At 46.0% G+C, this 24846-nt stretch overlaps 2 protein-coding genes and 1 pseudogene across 3 annotated transcripts in view; 2 read left to right on the top strand and 1 right to left on the bottom strand.

Moving 5' to 3' along the window:
* Positions 1-2294: 2294 nt before the first annotated feature.
* LOC114682978 (olfactory receptor 1019-like) lies at positions 2295-6967 on the top strand. Its single transcript, XM_028857129.2, has 3 exons — positions 2295-2400; positions 2706-2758; positions 5640-6967. The coding sequence occupies exons 1-3, from the start codon at positions 2295-2297 to the stop codon at positions 6594-6596; spliced, it is 1116 nt and encodes a 371-aa protein (XP_028712962.1). The 3' UTR covers positions 6597-6967.
* A 4555-nt stretch (positions 6968-11522) lies between these two features.
* The window catches only part of Fam183a (family with sequence similarity 183 member A), a 30654-nt gene continuing 17330 nt past the window's right edge, over positions 11523-24846 (top strand). Inside the window, exons 1-4 of one of the 2 annotated variants that reach the window (XM_028857154.1) lie at positions 11523-11716; positions 14202-14261; positions 17172-17275; positions 19291-19486. In XM_028857154.1, coding sequence (XP_028712987.1) covers positions 11584-11716; positions 14202-14261; positions 17172-17275; positions 19291-19401 — 408 coding nt within the window. In that variant the 5' untranslated portion in view covers positions 11523-11583 and the 3' untranslated portion in view covers positions 19402-19486. Of the gene's footprint in view, positions 11717-14201; positions 14262-17171; positions 17276-19290; positions 19487-24846 lie in introns of those variants that run through there. The other variant, XM_037201250.1, reaches the window with a different exon arrangement.
* On the bottom strand, positions 23645-24636 carry LOC114682997 (annotated as a pseudogene).

Below are 24846 nucleotides of genomic sequence, written 5' to 3'. Positions count from 1 at the left end.
GATTATGAACCAGTTTGGGGAAAACCAGGGCTCAAACATATCAGATATCTGAGTAATGAAGTTGACGCTGCAAATGCATGCGCAGGTGAACTAGGCACCCAGGCTTCAACAGGAAATACGGCAGGAGGATCTGTTTCCTGAGCTAAGAGTATCACCCAACCTTCAGGATATGGGTGTCATGGCTCTGCGTCCTGGACTGACAAAAGATCTTGATCTCCATCTTTCCTGCTCAAGGGGCTTGAGCCAGCATTACTGATTCAATGTCTTTATCTCTGTGTGATATGTGGGTTTGCATAAAAGGTCCTCACTAGGGGGTGCTGGAGAGAGATGGCTTAGAGGTTAAGAGCATGGACTGTTCTTCCAGAGGTCCTGAGTTCAATTCCGAGCAACCACATGGTGGCTCACAACCATCTATAATGAGATCTGATGCCCTCTTCTGGTGTGCAGGCAAACATGCAGACAGAACACTGTATACATAATAGATAAATCTTAGCCGGGCGTTGGTCGCTCACGCCTTTAATCCCAGCACTGGGGAGGCAGAGGCAGGCGGATCTCTGTGAGTTTGAGGCCAGCCTGGGCTACCAAGTGAGCTCCAGGAGAGGCACAAAGCTACACAGAGAAACCCTGTCTTGAAAAACCAAATAATAATAATAATAATAATAATAATAATAATAATAATAAATAATAGTAAATAGATAAATCTTAAAAAAAAAAGTCCTCACTGTACCTGAAAAGGCCATCAGGAAATTTAGCTCCATATTCAAAACCCGTATCAAAAAGGATACAGTATAATCACTGGACTATTTTTTTTATAAGATTCTGATCTGGAGTGAGGGTCAACCTTTTATTAGCAATCCCAGGAACCATTTGCAGTTACTGAGTGAGCTGCCTGATGGAAGCCATCTTACTAGTCACTTTAACAAAAATCGTATTCAGTACAATTGTGCTAAGTGTTAGACGGGATCGGGCACGTTCAGGGTGGTGTGGCCATAGTAACGCTTGTGCTAAGTATTAGAAACACACCGAATCTATACTTACTAAATACAATCTGTCTGTACCTTTTTAGTATATAAGATATTTTGTAATAGAATAGAAATAGAACTCCCCATATTGTTTGTACTTATCTATATTATTTAATACATTTTGATTCTGCAAAATTTGATAATTCAACATTAATAAATAAACATTAAGTTGCTTATGTTTGAAAAAATCAAGTATATAATTAAAATGAACCCTTTTGTCCCTAGGAAAAGAACTTCAGGAATAAATGGTGATACAGCAACCTCTTCCTATTCAAAGCCCTAAGTTGCGGCAGCAGATGGAGCATGGTGATAAAGTGCTTGTCCAGCACACGAGGCCCTGGGTTCAATCCCACCACAAAACACTAAGTCCTCATCTTTTGTTTCTTAGACCATCTGATTCTTCTGATGTGAGATCTTAGAGTGTGGCAGAGCCTTTCATGGCTCTTGCTTGAGCTTAGCTCAGGGTGCTAGGGTCCTGGATAATCAATCACCATCACAATGACCCCAAACCAGTGGTTTCCTGGGCCAGTGGATTCTAATTTTGATGTCTCATGAGCAAGAAGAATAAGGAAACCCAGACAGAGAGCAGAATGGACGTAGAAGGGGCTTCAGGAAAGGAATATCTTGTGTTTGTTTTACACATAGAAAGTTGTTTGCTTATTAACAACTGATTTTGAATCATTTATATATTATTGTGAATTTTAAAACTTTATTTATTCTTTGTGTCTTTCACATTATGCATCTTGATCCCATTCATTTCCCCATCCCTTTGCATCCATCCTCTGCTCTTGCAAAACTGCCTCTGGGATAGCCTGTTGTTGCCCTGTGTCGTGGAGATCCTGCAGCTTTGGGTCTGCAGGACCAGCCACTTCACATACTCCATCAGATCATAGATGGGGTGGATTTTGGGGTGGGCCAACTCATAGACCTGGTTCTGGATTGGTCTGCCAGCACCCCCACCCCCTATTTCCACCACCAGGGGGAGCTCTCCAGCAATGCTCTGGATAGTTCGCCCCTTGCAGCAATGGGGAAGGGATGGGGCCAGTTCTGCTTTCATGCCCTCAGGGTTGGCTCTCTCACACCTGGACCACTAGTGCCAGCTCTACTGTGCTGCCCAGGTGAGGTGCAGGGGCCACTCTCCTGAGTGCTGCAGCTGGTGAGGGGCAGGGACAGCTCTCCCAACTGCCACAGGTGGCGCGGGGCGCAGGAGAGGGGCATCTCTCCCCTACCCACACCACCATATGGCAGATGAGGGGTGGGGCCAGATCTCCCATGCTCATGTTCTTGGGCAGGTTCACCCGTTCCCCTGTCAATAGGGTCCGCCCTACCGTGCTGCCCAGGGGAGGAGCAGGGCCTGCTTTCCAGAGTGCTGCAGCTGGTAAGGGGGTGGGGGCCCCCCTCATCTGTCACAGGCAGCAAAGGGCAAGGAGTACGTGGGGACATCTCTCCCACACTCACAACTTTGCTGCTGGCTCACCCACACCTTTGTCAACAGGATCGGCTCTACTGGGCTGCCTGTGTGAGGTGCAGGGCCTGTTCTTCCAAGTGCTGCAGCTGGTGAGGGGTCGAGTCAGGTCTTCCACCTGCTGCAGGAGTGAGGGGAGAGGGCATTTTTCCCTTACCCATGGTACCACGTGGCATATGAGAGGGACACAACCTACTCTCCCATTCTCATGCCCTTAGGGCCAGCTCACCCATGCCCCTGCCAACAGGGCGAGCTCTATTTTGCTGCCCAGGTGAGGTGTAGAACCCTCTCTCCTGAGTGCTTCAGCTGGTGAGGGGCAGGACCAGTTCTCACAAGTGCTGCAGTCAGTGAGGGGCGGGACCAACTCTATACAGCCCTATCCTCTTGGCTTTCGACGGTATTAGGAGCCCCGGATGTCAACAGAGACAGTGGCTGCTTTAGTGCCATGAATCCAGACATGGGCCCTAGCAGCAGCCCAGGCCCATACATCACCATGGCCCTGGGTGGCAATCAAGCCACCTACCTCAGCCCACTCCTCACCTCGTTCTCCTGATCTTTAGGCATGCCTCTGTCCACAGGACATGAACCATTTTCTCTCTCTCTCTCCCATACCACACCATGCAGTTGCTCACCACAATAGTGCCCATCTGTCTGGCGCTGCAAGGTGCCAGGTGGGTCCGTGTTTTCTCCTCAAAGCCCGGAACAAACCTCCTCAGGCTTGCATGTGGTTCTCCTTGTCTGTCATGGTGCTGGGCAGGACAACGCTTCCTCATCACAAAGAGATCATAATAGTGCCCAACTGCCCAGCACCCTCCTGGTTGGTGCAAAGTTGTTGCTGTCGTGCTCCTGTGGGTGAATTATGAATTTGTAGATTTTATATACTCAAGCTATTTTTTCCTGCAGACTCTTACAATGGTTTTACAGCCACCTGCATGATCCATTCTGATATTTTTCTTGGTGTTTGTGATGTTTTTTGTCAATTTAGCACAGTCTAAATGCTGTGATCTCCCCTACCTAGCTTTTAAGCCTTTGGGACTGTTTCGAGGAATGTAGAAGAATTGGAAGTTTGGGCTGAAAAAGCCATTGAGTGCTGTAAGCAGAGCTTTCAACAAGATGCAGAGAAATGACAGATGCCAGCTCGTGAGATTTCAGAGGGAACAACGACTCTACCAGAAACTGGGACAGAACCATTCCTGTGATATTTTGGCCAAGAATTTGGCTTTATTTGGCTTCTTGTCCTGCGAACCTGAGTGAGGTTGAACTGAGAGATAATGGACTCATTTGTTTGGCCGGGGAAATTTCAAGGCAGGCTGGTGTTCAGGCTGAAATAGAGAGAGCAGCACCATCGCAGAGAAGCCTCCAGCATGGGGAGAGTGGAAAAAGTGTCCTAATGGAAAGAGCGTCCCGAGGGAAAACCTGATTCATTGGAGGCACCATCTTGTTTAATGAGAAAAAGCCTCAGCCAAGGGATTCCTTCCCTGCTCCTCAAAAGCAGCTCCCTGGCGAAAGTGTTTCCCCAGGGTTAGCTCCCAGGACCTGTTATAACGTGTTTCAAGGGCCGGGCTACATCTTGAGCAGGCAGCAGAACTTTGCAGTGATGTGAGTGGCATCCAGCTGTACTGGTTCTGAAGCCAAAGATGCAAGACTGAGAGCTCATGAGAGGAGTTGAGGCCAGGTACCAGGTGGGTCCATGCCCACCAGAGATGGAGAAGGTTTCTCAGTTCTATCCTAGGGGAATAATAATTGTGCTTTATTTTTGTGATATTTCCCAAACTGCAGGAAACACGGAGTTTTAACAGGGGCATCCTTTCCACCCAGCTCCTTCAGGCTTCTTCCTTTGATGGGAATATCTGATATGCTGTGTCAGGAATTCCAGGTAAGACAAAAGCCACTCTGTCCCACCCAGAGTACCCCAGCAGTTGTACTTTCTATAAACTTTGCCCTTTCCCAAACACGGTGCACATTTGCCTTTTCTAAGGGAAATCCCCACACTGCTCTCTCCAGCTGCCCAGGCTCTGGTACAGCACCCAGGCTGTAGCCAGTGCCTTCATTGGCCCCAATGCCTGCACTGCTCACTCCCAGCTGACCTGGGGATGATCATGAGGTCGTCCTCAGCCAAATAGTAGTGCAGTCTTTCCCAGGAGTGTAGGGAATACATGATGAAAGTGGGAGCCTCAGCGCCCCCCTGTTCAGACCATGGCTGTCTTCTTTGGAGCTGCTGATGAACCAGAGAAAGGACTCAGAGCAGCAGATACTTCCATGGATGTATACTATATACTCTACTAAACCTAATCAGCAGGCTATACATTTGGCATCAGTGAGTATTGGGGGTTTATGTTTGTCCACACACATGAGCTTGCTCACAGCTCAGTCCCCAGAGCTCAGAGTTAGGCTTCGAGGCTGATCTCTGAGGGTGATTACAGTCACTAATGTCTACTGAGGGCTCATCAGATACAGACCATCTCTACAGGCAGAGAAAGAGTATAGCATGTTCCTGCATCACACACCCACAGGGTGGGTAAAAACAAAACAAACCAGGAGGATAAATAAAAGCAAGGTCTCTAGGAACAGGGATTTACAGAAACCTTGAACTCAAGTGTTTCATGTTACATGTGCTCTTCAAGAGGACATCTGGCCAACAGTGTTGGTAGAATGATTAATTAAAAAAGTCTCTTAAGAAAAATTAATAATGAAATTACTACTAAAGAAGGTAGGTGTGTGTGTGTGTGTGTGTGTATGTGTGTGTGTTTTGAATCAGCAATAGAAAGAATATATGAGGAGATTCAGAAAATCTGTAGGATATTAAGAAATATATTAATAATGAGAGTAAAAATAAAACTGCTCTGTCCTTTGAAACAACATTGAAATGTTTATGAGTTGACTTGCTTCAACACATAGAAAGCAAATGCATGGGACTGCTTCCCACTTGGCTCCATGGAGAATTCAAGAGCAAGTGTGCCCTCTCTGCCCTCCTCTCTTCTCCCTTTCCCTTTTCCTCTTCCTCCCTTTCCTCCTTCTCATTTCCTTGAAATGCCATTTAGATAAGCTGCTTTTTGGTGTTAGTTTTCTGGTGAAAGCCATGACTCTGTAGACAACATGGAGCTGCAGACACATGTTCTGAGCCTGCCTCCTATTTCTGTCCCCTCCCTTAGCTGTGTGTGGTCCCTGCATCTGAACATAATGTGAGCAGTCATACAAGAGTGACTCACTTCATCCTCAGGGGCTTCTCAGATGTCCCACAGCTGAGATTGGTGGTCATCCCGTTTTTCTTGCTCGTCTACACATTTGGCCTCCTGGGGAACAGCTCCATCATCATAGCAGTGATGAGAGACAGTAGGCTTCACTCCCCCATGTACTTCTTCCTGAAGAATTTATCTTTCCTGGACATGAGCTACACTTCAGCCACCATCCCCAAGGCAGTGCTGATATCCTTCACAGGCTCGGGAGTCATCTCCTATCTCGAATGTGTAGCGCAGCTTTACATATTTCTCACACTTGGATGTACTGAATGCTTCCTGCTCACGGCCATGGCTTATGACCGGTTCCTGGCCATCCTCAGACCACTGCTCTATGGCACCATCATGAGCCAGAAATGTTGTGTTGAGCTGGTGGTCACTGCCTGGGTGGGTGGGGCCATCTACTCAGCCTTCCACACTTTCAACACCTTCTCCCTCCCCTACTGTGGACCCAATGTTGTTGAACACTTCTTCTGTGACATCCCCCCAGTCATGAGACTGTCCTGCACTGATTACCGTCTCCACGAGGAGGTGGGCTTTGCCGTCAGCAGCTGCATTGTCATGAGCTCCTTCGCCCTCACGGTCCTCTCCTATGTGGGCATCGTGTCCACAGTTGTCCGCATCCCCTCAGTGGATGGCAGGTGGAAGGCCTTTTCTACCTGTTCCTCTCACCTGACCACAGTCGTCTTGTTCTATGGAACTGGAAGCTTCATGTACCTGAGGCCTGCCTCTCGGTACTCTGCCATCCAGGGTCGCCTGGCATCTGTTTTCTACTCTGTCCTCACTCCTTCTTTGAATCCAGTTGTCTATTGTCTGAGGAACAAAGACATGAAGTTTGCTCTGCAGAAACTTTATTGTGGAAGAAAGTCCTGAGTCCTACAAGACTGCGGTGTGTGGCTCTTAGGGGCTGATGGCTGTGGCTGGAGCCAGACAGTTGTTCATCCTCCCAATCCCCTTTACCTTCCTGTGCCACTTGGCATTGCTGATCAAGGCTGTTGTAGGCCCTGTGGGAGCCTCCCCAGTCCCTGAAGATATGCTTCACTCCCTCCCAGTGACCTTTAACTTCAGCAGCTTATGGCTCCTGCAACAGGGCATACAAATGACATTTCTCCAGAAACATCCATGAGTCTTGTTTTTTTTTCTAAGCCAGATATGGTGGCCCAGGCTTGTATCAACTGGGAAGGTGGAGGCAGGAGGATCGGGACTTCAAATTCAACCTCAGCTGTGTGGTGAGTTCAAAGCCAGTGTCCCCATGAGACCCTAGCTCAAAAAAACCAAAGCAGGGGCTGAAGAGATGGCCTAGCCATTATGAACACTTGCTGCTGTTACAGAGGACCTGTGTTGAGTTCCCAGCACCCACAAGGTAGCTCATAATCACCGGCAATTCCAGTTCAAGGGAATCCAACCTTCTCTTCTGACCTCTGTGGGCAAAGCATCATGTGATGCACTACATACATGCAGGCAAAACACTCATACATATAAGAAACACAAAGTGAATCAACCAAATCTCCCACCTGATATAGTTGTGGAATCATGTTTTCTGAGCTATGCTCGTTACAAGAGACAAGAATCTCAGGTCTTTTTCATCAGCTGGTGCAAATGGCCACTAATTTGGATTTTCAATGTTTATTTTTTTATGCTTCATTTTTCCTGGATATCCCACAAGCAACACATTTTTTTTTAAATCACTTTAACTGTTCCTTCTCTTTCAATGTCAAACTGTTTTACTCTTTCAGTCATTTGGATCTTCCTCTGATTTTGTCCCATCCTGAAGAATTTTAAATATTCACTTCCTCTTTGACTTTTGGTTAAGTGTCCATCTTCAGCCTCCACACCCTAAACATCTCATTGTGCCCTTAATTGCCATTTCTTCTCAGTCTAGGATTTCCTCTGACCTTCTAGGCAACCCTAGCACCAGCCCTGCATGAAGGGTCCCAGATACGAGGCTAATAATTCAAGCTGAGTGGACGTGTTATTGACAGAGCACAGGTGCAATCTTGTAAATTATCTTTAAACCAACCATGTGGCTTTGAAGGCTCAGCTTATTCCTTCTTACCCTCCAGAAGGCAGTGAAGATTCCAAGAGGCAATTTGAGCCTTGCTTGAAACACAGAGGGCCAGGCATGGTCATATTGATAAGTCATAAACGTATTATTAAGTCAGTGTGAAACAGTCTATCTGAATGTTTTAAGGGATTATATAATAATGTAAACAAACAAAACTACAGACACCCAGCCAGCCAGCAAACACAAAACACATACCTACCTCTACCGCATGGCCTGGAAATGCAGAGAGACATGATATATCTCATCTTAAGTAGCTTAGATCTAAACAAGTACATTTAGGGAAGTAACTAAGTTTGCAATAGAGCATCAACAGACAGGGACTCTGAAGCTTGGCCAGGCTTTTGAAAGGCGATTGCGTGTGAACTCATAGAAACACTGGGTAGAAAGGTTCTGCAGACAAGAGGCAGAGGACCCTACAGGCCGAGGAGAAAAAGCAGCTGATTATGAAGTCACTGGTAGACATGGGGATTTGGGGATGGGAAGCAATGACCACAAACTCTTGAAATAGTGTCACACATCAACTATCCTGGGTCATGAATGTATGAATGAGTGAATGAATGAACGAGTACAAGCTTTAGCATTTGTGTTTAGCTGCTCACTACAGCCAGGGATGGCTTCTCTCCCTACTGTAGGCTACTTCTGCTTATTTAAACATAAACTATGTTATAGAAGGCATTTAAGGGTTGAACATAGGAATAGAAAGAAAGATGGCAGTTGCCAGGGGATGGGGCAGAAGACAGTTGCCTAAGGGGTGAATTCTGGAGCTGGGCGAGCCTCACACTGTGCCTGTACTTCATGCAGCTGGACGGCGCACTTGACCATGGCTAAGATGGGAGGTCTTAGAAGATGTGCATTTTACTACAATGAAAAATTGAAGGTAGTTGGGTTTGGTGGGGCAGGCCTATAATCTCAGCACTCAGGAGGCTGAGGCAGGAGGATTACAAGTTCAACCTGTACCTGGGCAACTTAGCAAGGTCCTGTCTTAAAATGAAAAGGCTGGAGTATAGCTCAGTGTTGGAGCAGCTCCCCAACATGCAGAAGCTCTGAGTTCAACCCCTAGTATAGCAAGAATAATAAATAAAACAAATCATAAAGATGTGAATTACTTAGATTAGAAAGGGCAGTGTATAGTGATATTTTATTTGTACTGAAATGTGATTTGTATATTAATAAATAAAGTTGCCCGGGGGTCAGAGCTATTAGCAAGCCATAGCGAAAGCTGGGCGGCGGTGGTGCACACCTTTAATCCCAGCACTTGGTAGGTAGAGCTAGGTAGATCTCTGTGTGTTCAAGGATACAGCCAGCATTGGAGACACACACCTTTAATCTCAATACCAACCATAGAAGACCTGGAGGTCTGTACAGACAGGCAGTGACTAGGAGGTCATGTGGTTGGGTTTACAACCAATAAGAAGGCAGAACAGAAAGTCAATAAAAAGCACACACAGGAAGTAGGTCTCTTTCTGAGAGGTAGGACAATAGCGACAGTGAAGGGTAAGGTTTTTAGCTCTTAGCTATTGCTCTGACATCTTGGCTTTCATCTCTGTATTGGCTCTGTGTTTCTTATTTATTAAGACGGTTACAGCTACAGCAGTGGACCTGTCTGTCTCTGGGCACTGATCAGAAGAATGACTGCAGGTGTCCTGTCAGAGGACCAGCAGGTGGCAGTTGAGGTTCAGGAAGCCGGCCCACCAGGAAGCAAAGCTCCGATGGGTGATTCTTGGATAGGTGAGGCCCTGAGAGCCTGGCCCCTGGATGTTTCTTGCTCCTGCTGTGTCTTTGCAAGTTTACCGCTGCCATTTTCTCTGGTATCTGGCATGGTGTGAATGGGCGTGGGGAGATCTCCACTGCCCTTAATGTAGTCTTGGGAATATCCCATTCTGCTGGGCATTTTTACATGTGGGTTATTATGAAGATGATTTCCTCTTAATATTTAACTGAAACAGTGATTTTATATATAATAATAGTATCAGTTTAAATAGAATTTTGATGGTTGAGGGTTTTTAATAAATATAGTAAGGGATTATGCTAGAGGTTAGTTGAGTGGAAAAATTAACATAGGATAAAATGTTGCCCCTGCCTCTGATAAGGCAGAGGCTGCAGAGAATAAAAAAATAAAACAAGGAAAGGTCACACAGCTAGTTTCTCTTGAGGAGCCATATATATATAAACTATGGCTTAGATTTATGATTAAGAAAAACAATTGAGTCCCAGAGGCCCAACTAGCTTAAATTCTTTTAATGTTGGGAGATGCTTTTCTAGGTTTCAGAGTGCATCATAGCAGAAACAAAGCTTCGAAAATGACTTAAGGTTAGACTAAGATGTTTTTGTCAATAGCCTTGAGGTGAAAAATCCTAGGACACAATTTAAAGTTTAGAAAGGCACAGAGCTGAGTGAGGGACTCATTCAAGTCGGGGGACAAGAACAAAGCAGCCCAATTATTACTAGCTGACATGCCTTTCTTGCTAGGACCAGTTGATGACCAAAGGTGATGATTAATACCTTGTACCCATTTCTGCCCTTGGCTTCCTGATAAAGAAAACTGTTGATGAGTGTGTACCATGCACCCTGAGGACTTAAAACAGAGCTATTTCTTTTTCATAGATAAAAATTTAGGTTTGTGATTCCTTTAAGATTTCTTATAAGATTCACTTTTAAGATAGTAATACAATGATTGATTCTTTTTCTTAACTGCAAAATGCAGCCTGCCTGCAAAAGAACTGGCTGAGAAAAATACCTTGCTTGCTTACATTCTGTTAATCTCTAACAAGTTGCTTGGATATGAATGTATGTGGGTTCTTGGGACAATTTGTTTTCCATCTGTAATATGTAAAATGTTTAATCATGTAAGGGATATAGAAAACATGTTTTTTATTTGTATTTGTTGTAATCATTCACTTGAAAAATAGAATGTAATCACATTGTAGCTTTTATATTGTTTGAAAGATTTTGTTGGGATATGTAAGCTGTAAAGGAAAAATAAAGACAGAAATGAGACAGAAGATGATAGAAAGACTCTAGGAGTGTATGTGTGTTCTTTCCCTCTCTCTCCTGCCCCAGAGAGTAAAGTTTAGCAACCCCTTGCTGGCCCCAGAGGATTAAGTGTTATTCCCTCAGATAGAAAAGTCAAAGGTCTGCCAACTTCGTAGGCCCTATCTCAAGCCCTGAGCTGCTGGAGGCTGGTTCTGAGGGTAGCAGCAATATTTAACTCTTTCTGTCTCTGTCTCTGCCGGCCCCCTCATGTGTTCCTGTGTGCCAGAGGTGTTTTGTTCTCTCTCTCTCTCTCTCTCTCTCTCTCTCTCTCTCTCTCTCTCTCTCTCTCTCTCTCTCTCTCTCTCTCTCTCTCTCTCCCCCCCCCCCCCAATTCTGGGCACCTACTTTCAAACCTATAAGTTTCTGTCTCCTCCTCAAACCGTTTTTAGGAAATGATCAGCCATGCTGAGGTCCACTCTTCAGTCTTTTCTTGCTGGGTGGGGGAAGGGACAGCAGCCCTTTCCTAGCAGCGCACCCGGGCCGCTCTAGATCCAGATGCTGGGTCCGGGTCTGAGGACACTGGTGGAGGATTAATGAGACACCAAGGAGCCTGAGAACTGGGAGGGGTGGAGTGGACAGAAGCCAGAGAAAGACTGCCAGGGAGGGTGGTGCTGTGGAATCTGGGCGCTGTTGCCTAGAGACAGAAAGGACGCTGTTGCCTGAACACAAGGGGAACACTGTTGCTAGGAGACAGTAGAAGGCGACCTTTCTCCAGGTAAGGGAAGGTCAAATAGCCTGACCTCTCAGAGCAAGGGCAAGGCCATGGCAGGACACGCGGGACAGAAGGTGATTCAGGATGAAGTTCATCAGAATCAGATCTTGCGAGAACTGTTCCTCAAAGAGCTACGAGCACAGAAGTTGTACACTCAGTATCACGTGAATCCCCTGCGCAAGGGTGAGCAGGCACAAGAGGGTTTGGAGGCGTGGGAGAGCAAGCACCCCCTGCCTCTAGTGATCTCCTTAGAGTTCAGACATGTTGAGCTTTGAGGGGATCTCTCCCCCATGTCACCACAGGCATGATAGATGCATTCAAATGCATCCAGAATTGAGTATTTTAGATGCAAAATAAAGGTAAATGCTTTTTTTTTTTTTTTTTTTTTTTTTTTTTTTTTTTTTTTGCGGGGGAAGGGTAGTTTTGTTTCTCAAATAATTGTGCAGGGTTTTTTAATATCTGCTTTTTGTTATGTTTTTATGTTTGGTTTCTTTTTAATACACCAAGGGGTTTTGTTCTTGTATGGTTTGTTGTTATTATTATTATTTTGACTTCTTGCCACAGACCTTCCTAAACTCAGAAGTGGTGGGCTACCAGGCTCAGAGCTTGAATTTCCCCTTCGCCCCCACCCCAGCAAAACCGCCTCCTGCCCCCAGCCTCCCACTGGCTCCTGCCTATGTGACTCGGTCAGGTTCTGTGAAAACTCTTCTGGGCCTGAAACAGAACTCCAGACTCATGTGTCCCACCACTTCCCAGAAGCCTTCCCGGGAGCAGCTCACGGGTACCTTGCTAGCTGAACGGTTTCCCATCCTCTGCTGCTCTGCTGGCCTGGTTTAACCATCCTGCTGCACTAGCTAAGGAGTTACCTCTCCCCCCCCAGCCCACTCCACCTCACTGTACACATTGATCATTCCTCAGTTTTTCCAGTTAACGTCTGCGACGCCTGGTGAAAGGTCACAATGGACATGGCAGCCGCTCTGTCCATTCAGGCCATTCACTCTCTAATAGTGTCTGAGTATGCTGCTGTGGACTCCAGACCCCCTAGTTTTGGGGTAGTCTGAGGGGCTCCAAGCTACTCTCCCTCCGAGTACCAACTTCCTTCCCCACATTCCTTCCTGCTACCTATGTTAAAAGACCAAACAGAGGAGGCCAATCCCTCTGTAAACATTTTGGTGGCCTCCTGCGGGTTCTGAGCAGGTTTCAACCCAGCAACCTCTAAGGCCCCACTGGCTCTGGCTCTGGTTCTTATCCAGCTTCCATCCATTCCGAATCCCCCATATTAACTCCACCCCACCCGATCCCAACCAAGATCCTCCAGTAAAGTCACAGTGCTACTCTGCTCTGCCCCAGCCACTGCTACACACACACACACACACACACACACACTCCTCTCTCCTTCACTCCTGGAGAAACAGATTTCCTAAATGTGTCAGGCCATCTCCCATCCCTACGAGTTCCTTGTCTCCAACGTCTGTTCCTACTTAGCCATAGTGCCCAGCAGCCCGGCTGTCTGCAGAAAGTGCAGAGACTTCATTTCCCCATATGTAACCTAGTTTTCGTCAGGAGTCCTGATCACCACAGTGGGAAGAAAAATTATTCTCCAGTTCTGTTTGAACAGTGTCCATTTGAAGAATGAAAATGATCCCTGAAGGCCACATGCAGGCTTCTTAGACAGTGCTATCTCCTGACCCAGCTCCCTTGGGTATATGACTAATGGGGTTCCCTGGAATAAATTTAGAGTATACTATAGCGTGTTGGTGCGTGCTTTTATCCATAAAGATTGTGGTAACACAAGGAAAGTGACATAAATGCCTTGACATAAACATCGTAGGTGTTTGGGTGTGGCTGGGATGAAAACAGCGAATAGGGGCTGAGAACAAAGAACTTCTCGGTGGTATTGGTTCCCATCACCTTGCTCATGTTTGTTGCTTCTCACCAGCTGTTTCCTCTTGAGCACCCCCTTTGGGTGTTTCTGACTTCACCAGACTCTCACTCATCTTCTTTCCACATGTTCGCACACAGTGTGCCCCACCCCCTTCCTTCAGGACTCACATGCACCTCTCTGGGACACTCACCACACACCCAGGCCGTCACTTCTGTACACATAGCCTGTTCTCGGGTTCTCTCACATGTTATCCCATGTTGGTGTGCTGTCAGTCACCACACATGGAGGGAAGGCTCCGAACAGGGAGAGCTTCCCTGTCTCCCCCACAGCACTGTCCGCTGTGCTCCTGTCAACACCAGGACCGGGGAGATGCGGATTCAGTTCCTCTGATGGATGGCCTCCTCTGTGTCCATCCCCATCTGGATGGTCTTCAGGAACCGCCCTTCAGGAATGTTGGCTTCTCTGCCAACCAGCACTGGGCAGAGAATGCTTTTCCATGCTGGAAACCTGAAGCCAGTATCCATGTGGGACACCTGGAGACTGTCCCCATGGCCAGGAACTATTAGCTGTGCTTCATTTTGATCGTTTCAGGTCAAGGAGGCACTCCTGGCTATGGCACTGGAGTGACATGCTTGCTGTGAGGCCTTGCTCCTCAGAGTCGTGCACACTTCCTGGCAGATGCCAGACTCCTTAGTGAGTGCTAACCAGGGAGATAGTCTAAGGTGACTTTCAGGACAGTCTTAGGACCTGCTAATGTGAATTGTGCTGCTTCTTTTTCTCTAGTTCACACAATTGCCAGGAAGCCCATGTCTTGGCACGATAACTTGGAGGAGCCTGCAGATGGTGAGTTCTGGGCTTGAGAACACTGAGGCTCAGGACACAGAGGGGCAAGCTGGGGTAGACACCTCTCAGGGTTCTGCCGCCTTGAGGCAAGTATGGGGTCCTCTTAAACTGGATTTAACCAAGGTCACAGGAGACTGACTTATTCAGCTACAATGCCAGGTTATTAACCATGAAGCCAACAATGATGTTCCTAATGTCTTAAGCCCACATCCATGCATCCATCCATCCATCCATCCATCCATCCATCCATCCATCCCCTGATTATTATCATATTAACTGATTTTAATTTTCCATCCCTCTACCCACTAAGCAAGTGACTTTGGGTAGTGCTCCAGTTTCCTTCTGTTGCTGTGGTAAAACACTCCAACCAAAAGTAATTTGGGGAGGAAGGGGTTTATTTCATCTTACATTTCCAGGTCAGTTTCCCTTGAGGAAAATCAGGGCAGGAACTCAAGCAGGAGCTTGAAGTAGAAGCCATGGTAGAAGGCTGCTTGCTAGCTCAGTCTGGCTCACTTGCTTACACACTCATGCTCAGCTAGCTTTCTTATACAGCCCAGGACCATCTGAGTAGGGGTGATACTGCCCACAGTGGGCTGAACCCTCCTACATCAATTATCAGTCAAGACAGTCCCCCACGGACATGCCCACAGGTCAACCTGATCTAGATAATTCCTCGATCTAGGCTTTCCTCTCAGATGACCCTAGGCTGTGCCAAATTGACACTTAAAGCTAACTAGGACAACCAATGTTTTGGCTTTTATTTTTTTAACTTCTCTAAAATAATTTTTAGGGTTGTTATCAGAACTAGGCAAAATAATGCAAGTGGTTAGGATGGGGTGTGTAAATGTTGGCTGTTCTTTTCTTAATTATGCTGTAAGAGAGTCTGTGGGCTGGGGCTGAAGAGGGCCTCATTATGAAGGAGAAGGAAGGAGGTTTGTGCTTACCTGGAGAGGAGTTAGGAAATGGGATGTGTGAGCCCATATCTAAGTGGTGCCTCTGCCAGGCAGTGGCACTCTGGGAAGAGTTTTTGGAGATTCCGGGTGGAGGCAGAGCCTCTCAGGGGAAGCCTGTGCAAGGACATTTCATAGTTTGTGAAAAGGCACAGGAGGGAGAGACAGCAGCATGGTCTGAGAACTGTGTACAGCCTGGCTCTTGTCCTTGCTGCTCGAAGTGGGCTGTCCCTCTGTCTCTCCGTGTGGAGGCCCAAATTATTCAGGGTCAGAGAATCTGGGCTTGCTTTCCCCAGCAGGGCTGCATAATGAAGTGATTTGGGCATGGGTGTGTTTACCAGGTGTTTGGAAAGGGTCTACACTTGGCCGTACGGTGTGCTTTGATCTTGCAAGGGGGCAGTCTTTTGCCTCTCCCCTTGGCATATGATAAAAAGCCCTTTTCAATAAAGGACAAGGCTGTTGGGTACTGACCCAGGCCCTCTCAAAGCTATCTTGTATTTATTTCTTCTTGTCGGCTAGGTCTCTCTTTCTATTTCTTCCTGATTCCTCTCTCCTCCACCTAAGAACCCTTCAAAAAGTGGGAGCTGGACCCCCACATCTTCCCAGGGCTGCTTCCTGCTCAACATCCAGAGTCCCCCTTCTCTCACTAGCTGTGTGACAGTGGCTAAGTTTCTAAGCTGCTTTGTGACTCAGTTTCTTCGTCATACATGGAGGTATTGCAGTACCTGCTCCTTTCTCTGAAGCATGGGTCACTCTTGGGGAGGTTTATGTGTATGCTTGAATATTCTGTCCTTTGTTGTCCATCTATACCACAAGCCACAGGATAGCAGGGCTCTTGTCTGTCTTGCCTGAGGTTCTGCCCCCAGGACCCAGAATCCAGCCTGACAGAGTAGTCCAAGGTGGGCAGAGAACCAGATTTCTACATCTTGGGGCCTGGGCCAATCTGAGGCCATTACTTTTTCTCTATGGGATCCCATGGCTAGGTCAAAGATAGGGAACAGACTTTTTGTCCAAGAGTCTGACTCAGATTCTAATTTCTAAAAAATTATAATATAATTGCATCATTTAGTCCTTTCCATTTCCTCCCTCCACTGCCTCTCATGTATTCCCACATTATTTTTTCTCAAATCTATAGCCTTTTCCTTTAATCATTGTTATACATACACACCCTGATCAGTCTATGTAATGTTACCTGTATTATATGACTTCAGGGCTGTCCACTTGGTATTATTGGCTAACCAATTGAGGGCTCTTCCCTGGGGAAGACTATTTCCCCTGCTCTCAGCATCCTATAGTTGTCTGTAGTTTTTGGTCTAGGGCTGAGGTCTCATGAGCCTTTATCCTTCCATGTTAGCACGTCTGTTGGTGGTGTTATTCTTCAGGTCTTGTGTAGGCAGCCATGTTGGTGAGACTTCAGGGGGGTGGCGTCTATGGAATATCTAGGATACATAATCTCACAGGAAACTTCCTGTTTCTCTAGCACTTACAACCTGTCTACCTTCTCTTCCTCAATAGTCTCCGAGCCTTAGGTACAGGAACTGTGTGGTAGCTGTGTTAACCGGGACTGGACGTCACATGATCTCTTGCTCTTTACAGCTTGTTTTTCTGTAATGGTCTCTATCTGTGGCAGAGAGAAGTTTCTTGGATGAGGAGTGAGAACTGCTCTCATCTGTTGGCATACAGCTAAATATTTACTATGCAATTAGGGATTTGTGCTGCTTTAGTAAAGTGATGGGTGTAGATTCTCCTCTAAGATCCATGACTTCACTAGTCCGGGGCAGCTGGCTAGTTTTCTAGTTCCAGGCATGGTTTCCCCTTGTTGAGCGGGCCTTAAGGCCATCTAGAGAGCTGTTGGTTTCTACCAAGGTATGCACGCCACTATTACACCCTTAGGTTTATCATGCCATGCTGGTTGTTGTGGTGGTTTCTGCTCCCCTTTTTAACTGTGCCTCAATTCCAGCCAAGTTCCTGAACCTCATCCACCATGCTGCACAGGGCCCAAGGAAGAAATATGCAGAGACACAGACTGAAACCCAAGAAATTGGATGGGACCCAAATCCGTTGGTGAGCATGGCTCCTTTGCTTAGTGGTTCCTGGGAGCATAACAGCATGGCCGGGGGCAGCCAAGAGGACAGGTTGGGGAGGCAGTCTCGCCCGAGGTTGAAATCTGGGTTATATTTCCTAGTTATATGACCTTGGACAAGTCACTAAGTTGCTTTGTGACTTCGTTTCATAGTTATGATATGGAAATACTATTGTACCTATCTCACAGGGTTTTTAAGTGCAAGAAAGAAGGTGTAAGAATATAGAGAGAATAATAAAGGTAAAGTGAAATATGAAAATAAAAAGAATATTTGTAAGATGCCTAGAACTGAGCCTGGCACATAGACACACCACTTCTCAATAAACATGGGGTGGGCTGCTGTAAGTTGGATGGGAACAATCAGAAGAGGGAGTCCAGCATCCAGCTGAGCCCCGAGTCAGATGCTGACCCTGGGCTTCTTGGCTTGATACACATCCTCCTCATCCACTGAGAGACTTTGAAGCATCCTCCACTCCCAAGAGCTCTCTGCATCCTGTGTGTCTCTCTCCTGTTCTAGGGGCCCAGCTTCTCACCCATTCTACAGTTCTAGTCTCTGCAGTCTCTGTCTTTCCGTTTGGGGATCTTCAATGTGAATGTTCACAGATTCATGTCACAGTGCAGAGTTTACTTTTCAGGGCCACTCTTTTCCATGGGGATTTCAATAAAAAACAAAACAAAACTCTGTAAGTCCAGTCTTTACCACTGCTCACCTGCAATGGCTCCTTTTCAGATAACAGGGTATTGTCTGGGAGAGAGAATCCTTCAGGAAACGGGGGAAGGATGCCAGTAGGGACCTAGAACTGACCTAAAGAAGGCTGAATGTAAAAGAGAGAGAAAGGGATGGCTAGAGAGCTGGAGAAGCAAAGACCATTCAAAGCAGAAAAGAGAGGGGTAGAAAGGAAACTTGTGAATGAGGGAGGAGTGTGAAAGAAGAAATTATTCAACGACATTGCTGTAGATGGATGATAAATCAGTTATCCGGTGATTGCTTTAAAAATGGAAGGAAGGAATTATTCAGATGAGGGAATGGTGCTCTGGGCAGTAGCCCAAGACTGGGATTTGCAGTGAACAGAGACTGGGCTGAACTCAGTGTGGGCAAGCGAGAGAGCCTGACTGAGGACCGATGTGTGGGGGTCAACAGAACAGAGACTACTGACAGAAAGCTCCAGGGATGAGGGGGACTCAGGCTGACCTAACCTGAGGGGATTATTGCTGAAGGCAGGAAAGGTGAGCAGACTTCACCTGTGGGGTGGTGGAGACAGAGGAACCTGGTGGAATTTGGAGTGTGAGAACACACCACTAAGGGTGGTAGTTTTTGTTAGTGGACTTAGCAGGGATTTTGCTAAAACTGGACAAGACAGGGAATAGATATGGAGGTTCCAAGAGACAGACCTAATTAAATAGAGCACAGGCCAGCCTGAGCAGTTTGGTCAATGAGAGAAAATTTTCCACGTGAAAAGGAAAGAAAATCATGGCAAAGGTAGAAATTGGGTTCATTATGTAACAGATCAATATAGAACATTATTACAAAGCACAAATTATTTGACTCAGCATCTCTTCCTTTTTAGAGAGAAGTTTATTGTGGATTCATAGATGGTTACTTAAGAGGAGGATAGCCAGCCTCTTTGCATAGAATAAGATTTATGTGTCACAGTGCTCATGCTCCATACTCTCTCAACAAGCTCACACTTTTGTGAGGTAGCCCATGCAAGGGGCTGTCCCAGTAGCCTGGCTACAGTATATATATATACATGCCACCTCTCCTCTGTGAGCTACTTTCCAGGGGTGGTGAGTCCTTAGGCAAGGCCCCCTTCAGGCAGCAGGGGATCTTCGATGTGAACGTTCACAGATCCATGTCACAGTGCAGGGTTTAGAAAGAAATAGCTCTGCTGTCACAGGGGTGTGGGCCTGATTCAGACCCAACTCTCCATCATGTGAACCCTAGTCTGCCCCCTCCCTGACAGATTTCCTTCTGATCCTGTCCTCTCCCCTTTAGGTCAGTCCAGAACGTCAGGACAACAGGCTGAACCACTTCAGGGTCTACAATGACATCACTCTGTACAAGGCTAAACTGTGGAGCTTGGGGGAAGATGATCACCAGAAGTAGCATTCTCTCTCGGGGGGAGTGAGGCTGCACGCTGAATTCCCAAGGTGTGCGCCGCCCAGCGAAATAAATGCTGCTCTTGTTAAAAGTTACACAAGACATATTTCACAGGCTATCACATTATGATTTAGAGTCAGGCAGTGTCTGACTAAAGAGTGCTTCAGGAAGCCTTGCAGCATCACATAGGCAGAGGGAAGAGGAGGCATCCACGGAGAACGGAAGTGAGGTAAAGAAGCAACCTGATTGGTTATAACCTGTGCCCATCTTATTTGTACTGGTTTGAACAGTTGGCCACTGGTGATGGGAGTTGAAGCTCAGCTGCTTGTGTGAGAGAAGGTCTCAGACAAAATAAAACAGAACGAACAAACAAAATGTCGGGCATGGCAGTGCAAGCCTTTAATCTCAGCACTTGGGAGGCAGAGGCAGGGAGATCTCTTGAGTTCGAGGCCAGCCTGGTCTACAGAGTGCCATGACAATCAGGATTACACAGAGAAACCTTGTCTCAAAAAATGAGAGAGAGAGGGAGGGAGGGAGAGGAGGAGGGAGGAAGAAAAGGAGAGAGAAAGGAGAGGAGAGTCTCAGTGTTGCACAACAGGTTAGGTTGAACTTGACTACCGTGCTCTGCTTTTGTTTCTGTCGCTTGATAAACACCCCGAGAAAAAGCGGCATGGGGAGGAAGGGTCACTTGGAAACGGTCCCATCAGTTCAGGGAAGTCAAGGCCGGAACTCAAGCTGGTCTCATCCTCAGTCAAGAGCAGAGAGACAAGTGCATCCACACTGCCTGCTTGATGCTCAGTCTGGACATGAAATGGTCTGCCCCCACATTCAGGGTGGGCCACCCTGCCTTAACAATCAATACAACCCCGCAGGCATGCCAACAGACCAACCTGACCTAGACAATTCCACATAAAGACTCTCTTCTCAGGAGATTCTAGGCTGTGTCAAGTTGACAGTTAAACTAACCAGCACACCACATACAGAAAACCTCCCAAAACTGACAAATGAAATTTTGCAAAGCAAAGGAACTAGCTAACTGAAGAGCTTGCCCACATAATGAAAAAAAAAAAAAGTTTGTGTTATTTGTGCAGAGGATCAGTATCTAGAACATACCAATGATTCAGAAAATTAAGCCAGAAATCAATCCAATAGCCCAATGGAAATGGGCAGTTCTCAAACAATGAAACAAAATGGCCAGTAACACATGAAAAATGTGCAGTCTCACTAGCCACCAGAGAAATGCAGATCAGAACTATGCAGGATTTCCAGCTTACTCAGAGAATGCTCACTCATGCTGGTGGGAATGTACACTAGTCTGGCCACTGTGCAAGTCAAGATGGAGATTACTAGAAAAACTAAAAAATGGGTGGTGATGGCGCATGCCTTTAATCCCAGCACACGGGAGGCAGACCAAGGTGGATCTCTGTGAGTTTGAGGCTAGTCTGGTCTACAGAGCGAGATCCAGGACAGGCACCAAAACTACACAGAGAAACCCAATCTTGAAAACAAACAAACAAACAAACAAACAAACAACAACAAAACCCAAAAAACACCCAACAAACAACAAAACAAAACAAAACCTAAAAAGAAAAAACAAACCCTACTGCCCAATGGATTCCAAGTTAGCATGTCAGTGTTTACTGCAGTGATTTTCACAATAGATGAACTGTGGAACCAGACTCAGTATCCATCATCAGAGGAATGGATAGAAGACATGGGGTTTACATACACAATGGAATCTTCTTCAGTCATAAAGAAAAATGAAATTCTGTAGTTTGCAGGAAAATGGATAAAACCGGAGATGATATTAAGTGAATTAAAGCCATCTTAGGAAGACAAATATTGTATGTTCTTCTCATTTGAGCTTCCTAGATTTGATAGCAAAACAAAATTATGTATGTACAAGTGAAATTGTGCAGGACAACAGTGACTAGTTGATGGGAGGGGAGGGGAGAAACGGTAGGGTAGGAAATATGGAGGGGGATTTACTCCAAGTCCAACGTATACTGGAATGAAAATGTCCTTGTGTAACACAATACCATGTAAAATGAGTATGCACTTCCTTCTTTTTCTTACTAATTATTATTATTATTTTGAGATAGTCCTATTATGGACTGGAACTTATGTAGACTAGGTGGGCCTTGAAATCACAGAGATCTATTTGCCTCCATGTCGTGAGGCGTGGAGCAGAAGAGGAAGTGATACCAATGAACAAATGGAAATCCAGAATTAATGAATGAGGTCCTACCTGAAGACCTCTGCCGTACGAGAGCAAAGGGAGCTGAGGAGGTAAACGGGTTGGCAAGATGGCTCACCTCCTGTCCAACATGCAGAGGAGATGTTTACCCAAGTGCACTTCCTGCTTCAGTCCAGGGCTGGGTCTGCAGAGCATCCCAGAACACTTGGTGTCTCTACAGAACTTGGCCTGTAGCACTCAGCAGGTGGAGGCAGGCAAATCAGGAATTCAAGTTTAAAACAACAGCAAACAAGACAAAACAAGAAACATAATGACAACAAGAAAGGAAAAAGAAAATCAATGCACTTTGCTCTACTAAGCTGTCTTCATTTTCATAGTGATTAACATCAAACCCAGCTAAGGATGTGGTCCTCAGTGAAAGGGGAAATCAGAGTCAAAAGTAAACCAATTCAGTCCAAAAGGAAGTACTGAATGAATGATTATCAATGATTGTAAGTTTATTATTATTTTATGACAAGTTAAAAATTTCCAATTCCATCCAGGCTAAGAGTACACCAACCTACTGAATGTGTCCTAAGGATAATGCAGAAACTAAATAGTTACTGTGGTTATCATTTGATCAAAGTGTCCCTGTGTCACATGAGCCACCGAATTAACATCACAAATGGGTTGAGCTGCATCAGAGTCCTGGATTCATGTTCATATTTGGGGCATTTTCAAAAGCTCTGAAGGACCTGCAGAGGTAGATCACATCACACCTTCTGGTTCACCTTCCATAGACTCTGCCTGCCATCTTATGTGAGATGTGCAGGGCAACATTAATGCTGTTGGAGAAAAGGAAATACTATGGAGAAGGGCTTCAGATGAAAACAGCATTAACAAAAGTAAAGGGATAAAAAGATTAATCTTTGTTATTCTAAAGCATTATCTTAGAGTTGCTTTTGCATTTGTTTTGTCTTTGGAAAACAATATATTTTTATAAACATTTCTAATATATAAATGTATATTAGTAATTATTTTATTTGTAAAAGTGATACTTTAAAAATGTTCTAAATTTATTACCAAGAAATTACTGTAGGCTTATAACTTGCCAGAAAATGATGGGATGTATTCTCTGCCATCTAAAGCTTTTTTTTTTTAAACTCTATTTTCATCCTTCACCTGAAGTGTTGTGTATATATTCTTCATAAGAAAGGTTTCAGGTTTTTGGGGGCTGAATTCCTTGATGGAACAGAAACAGGAGCTGGAATCATCTCAACCAACAGTCAAGGCTCGTTGCTTCGAGTAAAGTGGAAGAGATTGAAAAGGAACCCCCAAGTCTACACGAAGTGAAAAAGCCCGGACACTGAATGAGAACATTCTAACATACAGTTTTATTTTAAAATTCCAAATACTCCTATGAATATCTGAGTGAATCACTAGTTGTTTGCTGGGGAACCAGGAGCATTTTTTATTTGTATTTTCCAAGACTGAAATACAAAGTTAACAAAAGAAGATACCCAACCTAGCAGTAAATCTGTATAAAAACACTCAGCCTCAGAAACTACCAGGGAAATACACACAGGAAGCAGGATGAGGTGCTGCCAGACTTCCTGAGTGGAAAGGGTTGATAAAGCCTGGGGCAGCTGCACCCTGTGTGAACTGCTTGTGGGAGTTCAAAATTAAACAATCTGATAAAAGGTTCATCATCCATCTACCAAGTGTATCTACATAAAAATGGAATTGAAATAAGGTTGAAGGCCTTCCACATATCCATCACAAATCAGGGAACAAGTGGTGGTTTTTGAAACACTGGGCACCATTATCAATTTAAAAGAATAGCTTCTGGAGTGTGTAAAAATGCAGAGAATCTTCACAACGAATTAAACACACACACACACACACACACACACACACACACACACACACACACACACACACAGCTTCCTTCTTCCAGTTCCAAGCACAGGATAGAAGACTTAAGGTAGAAAAGAAACTTAACAACAGAGCTTGGAATTCTCAGTGGCTTCAGGTATCCCTGGGCATCCTGAGAGATTATCCCTGGGAAGGGGGCTACTGTATACCTTTCCTCTTTGTACAACCACCCAAATCCAGGCAACCCAAGGCATCCTTTCTCGTGAGGGGAGCGCAGTGGGCAACACGCTTCCTCAGGCTGCCCTTGACCTCACTGTTCCGAAGACTGTAGATGAGGGGGTTCAGCATGGGGTGACAATAGTGTAGAATGCGGATACAATCTTGTCATGCTTGGCTGACCTGGAAGATGTGGGCCTCATGTAGATGAAAATGGCAGCTCCATAAAAGAGGGTCACCACTGCCAGGTGCGAGGAGCAGGTGGCAAAGGCCTTCTTGCCGGCTTCTACGGATCTCATTTGGAGGACAGTGGCCAGGATGAGGCCATACGACGTCAGGATGAGGGATAAGGGGACCAGAAGCATCAGCACACAGCAGATGTACATGACAAACTCAAAGGCAGCCGTGTTACCACAAGCCAGGCGCAACAACACAGGGGCCTCACAAAAGAAGTGATCCATTTCATTCCCGCGGCAAAACCGGAAGCTCAGGGTGGCAGCGGCCTGCATGGCTCCATCAGCTGCTCCCAGGAGCCAAGACCCCAAGCTCAGTCTCAGACATAACTGCCAGCTCATGAGAACCGAGTAGCGCAGTGGGCGGCAGATAGCCACGTAGCGGTCGTAGGACATGGCTGCTAAGAGGAAGCATTCTCCACCTTCCAGTGTGAGGAAGATGAAGATCTGGAAGCCACAGCCAGCAGTGGAGATGAACTTCTTGCCCATTAAATAATGAGCTGCCATTTGGGGCACTATGGTGGAGACCAGCATCATGTCCATAAGGGAGAGTTGGCTCAGGAGAAAGTACATGGGTGTATGGAGCCGGCGGTCCTGGTGAATCAGGAGAAGCAGGAGGGCGTTGCCTACTACGGAGTTGAGGGCCACAGTCAGAACCAGCACAAAGAGAACCAGGTGGGCTCTGGTGTGGTTAAAGAGTCCCAGGAGAATGAACCCTGCTGTGGCATTCCCCATGTCCATGATCTACAGCAGAAGCGACACCTCAAACGGAAGAACGGAAGAGAGTTTCATCATCTGCGATGCTGTGTGAACTACACATGCCTGGAAGGTTGCCTATGAGAAACAGTGAAACCCACTTCAAGCCCATCTGTGCTTGCAAAATGTTCCAACACAGTCGCACATTAACATAAGCCTTTTCATTCCCAAGGTCTACCTGACACATCTCACCAG

This window comes from Peromyscus leucopus, chromosome 8b, assembly GCF_004664715.2.
Source record: "Peromyscus leucopus breed LL Stock chromosome 8b, UCI_PerLeu_2.1, whole genome shotgun sequence".
NCBI classification, from domain to species: Eukaryota; Metazoa; Chordata; class Mammalia; order Rodentia; family Cricetidae; genus Peromyscus; species Peromyscus leucopus.
Note: the sequence above shows the minus strand (reverse complement) of the source record. Positions and strands in the feature narration are given on the sequence as shown.

Bases quoted from the DNA above. Each gene is read 5' to 3' on its own strand.
- LOC114682978 (XM_028857129.2), top strand. From the start codon at position 2,295: ATGCTCATGTTCTTGGGCAGGTTCACCCGTTCCCCTGTCAATAGGGTC. The intron at 2,401-2,705 runs GTAAGGGGGTGG...TCATGCCCTTAG, and splicing joins TTTCCAGAGTGCTGCAGCTG to GGCCAGCTCACCCATGCCCC. The intron at 2,759-5,639 runs GTGAGGTGTAGA...CCCCTCCCTTAG, and splicing joins AGCTCTATTTTGCTGCCCAG to CTGTGTGTGGTCCCTGCATC.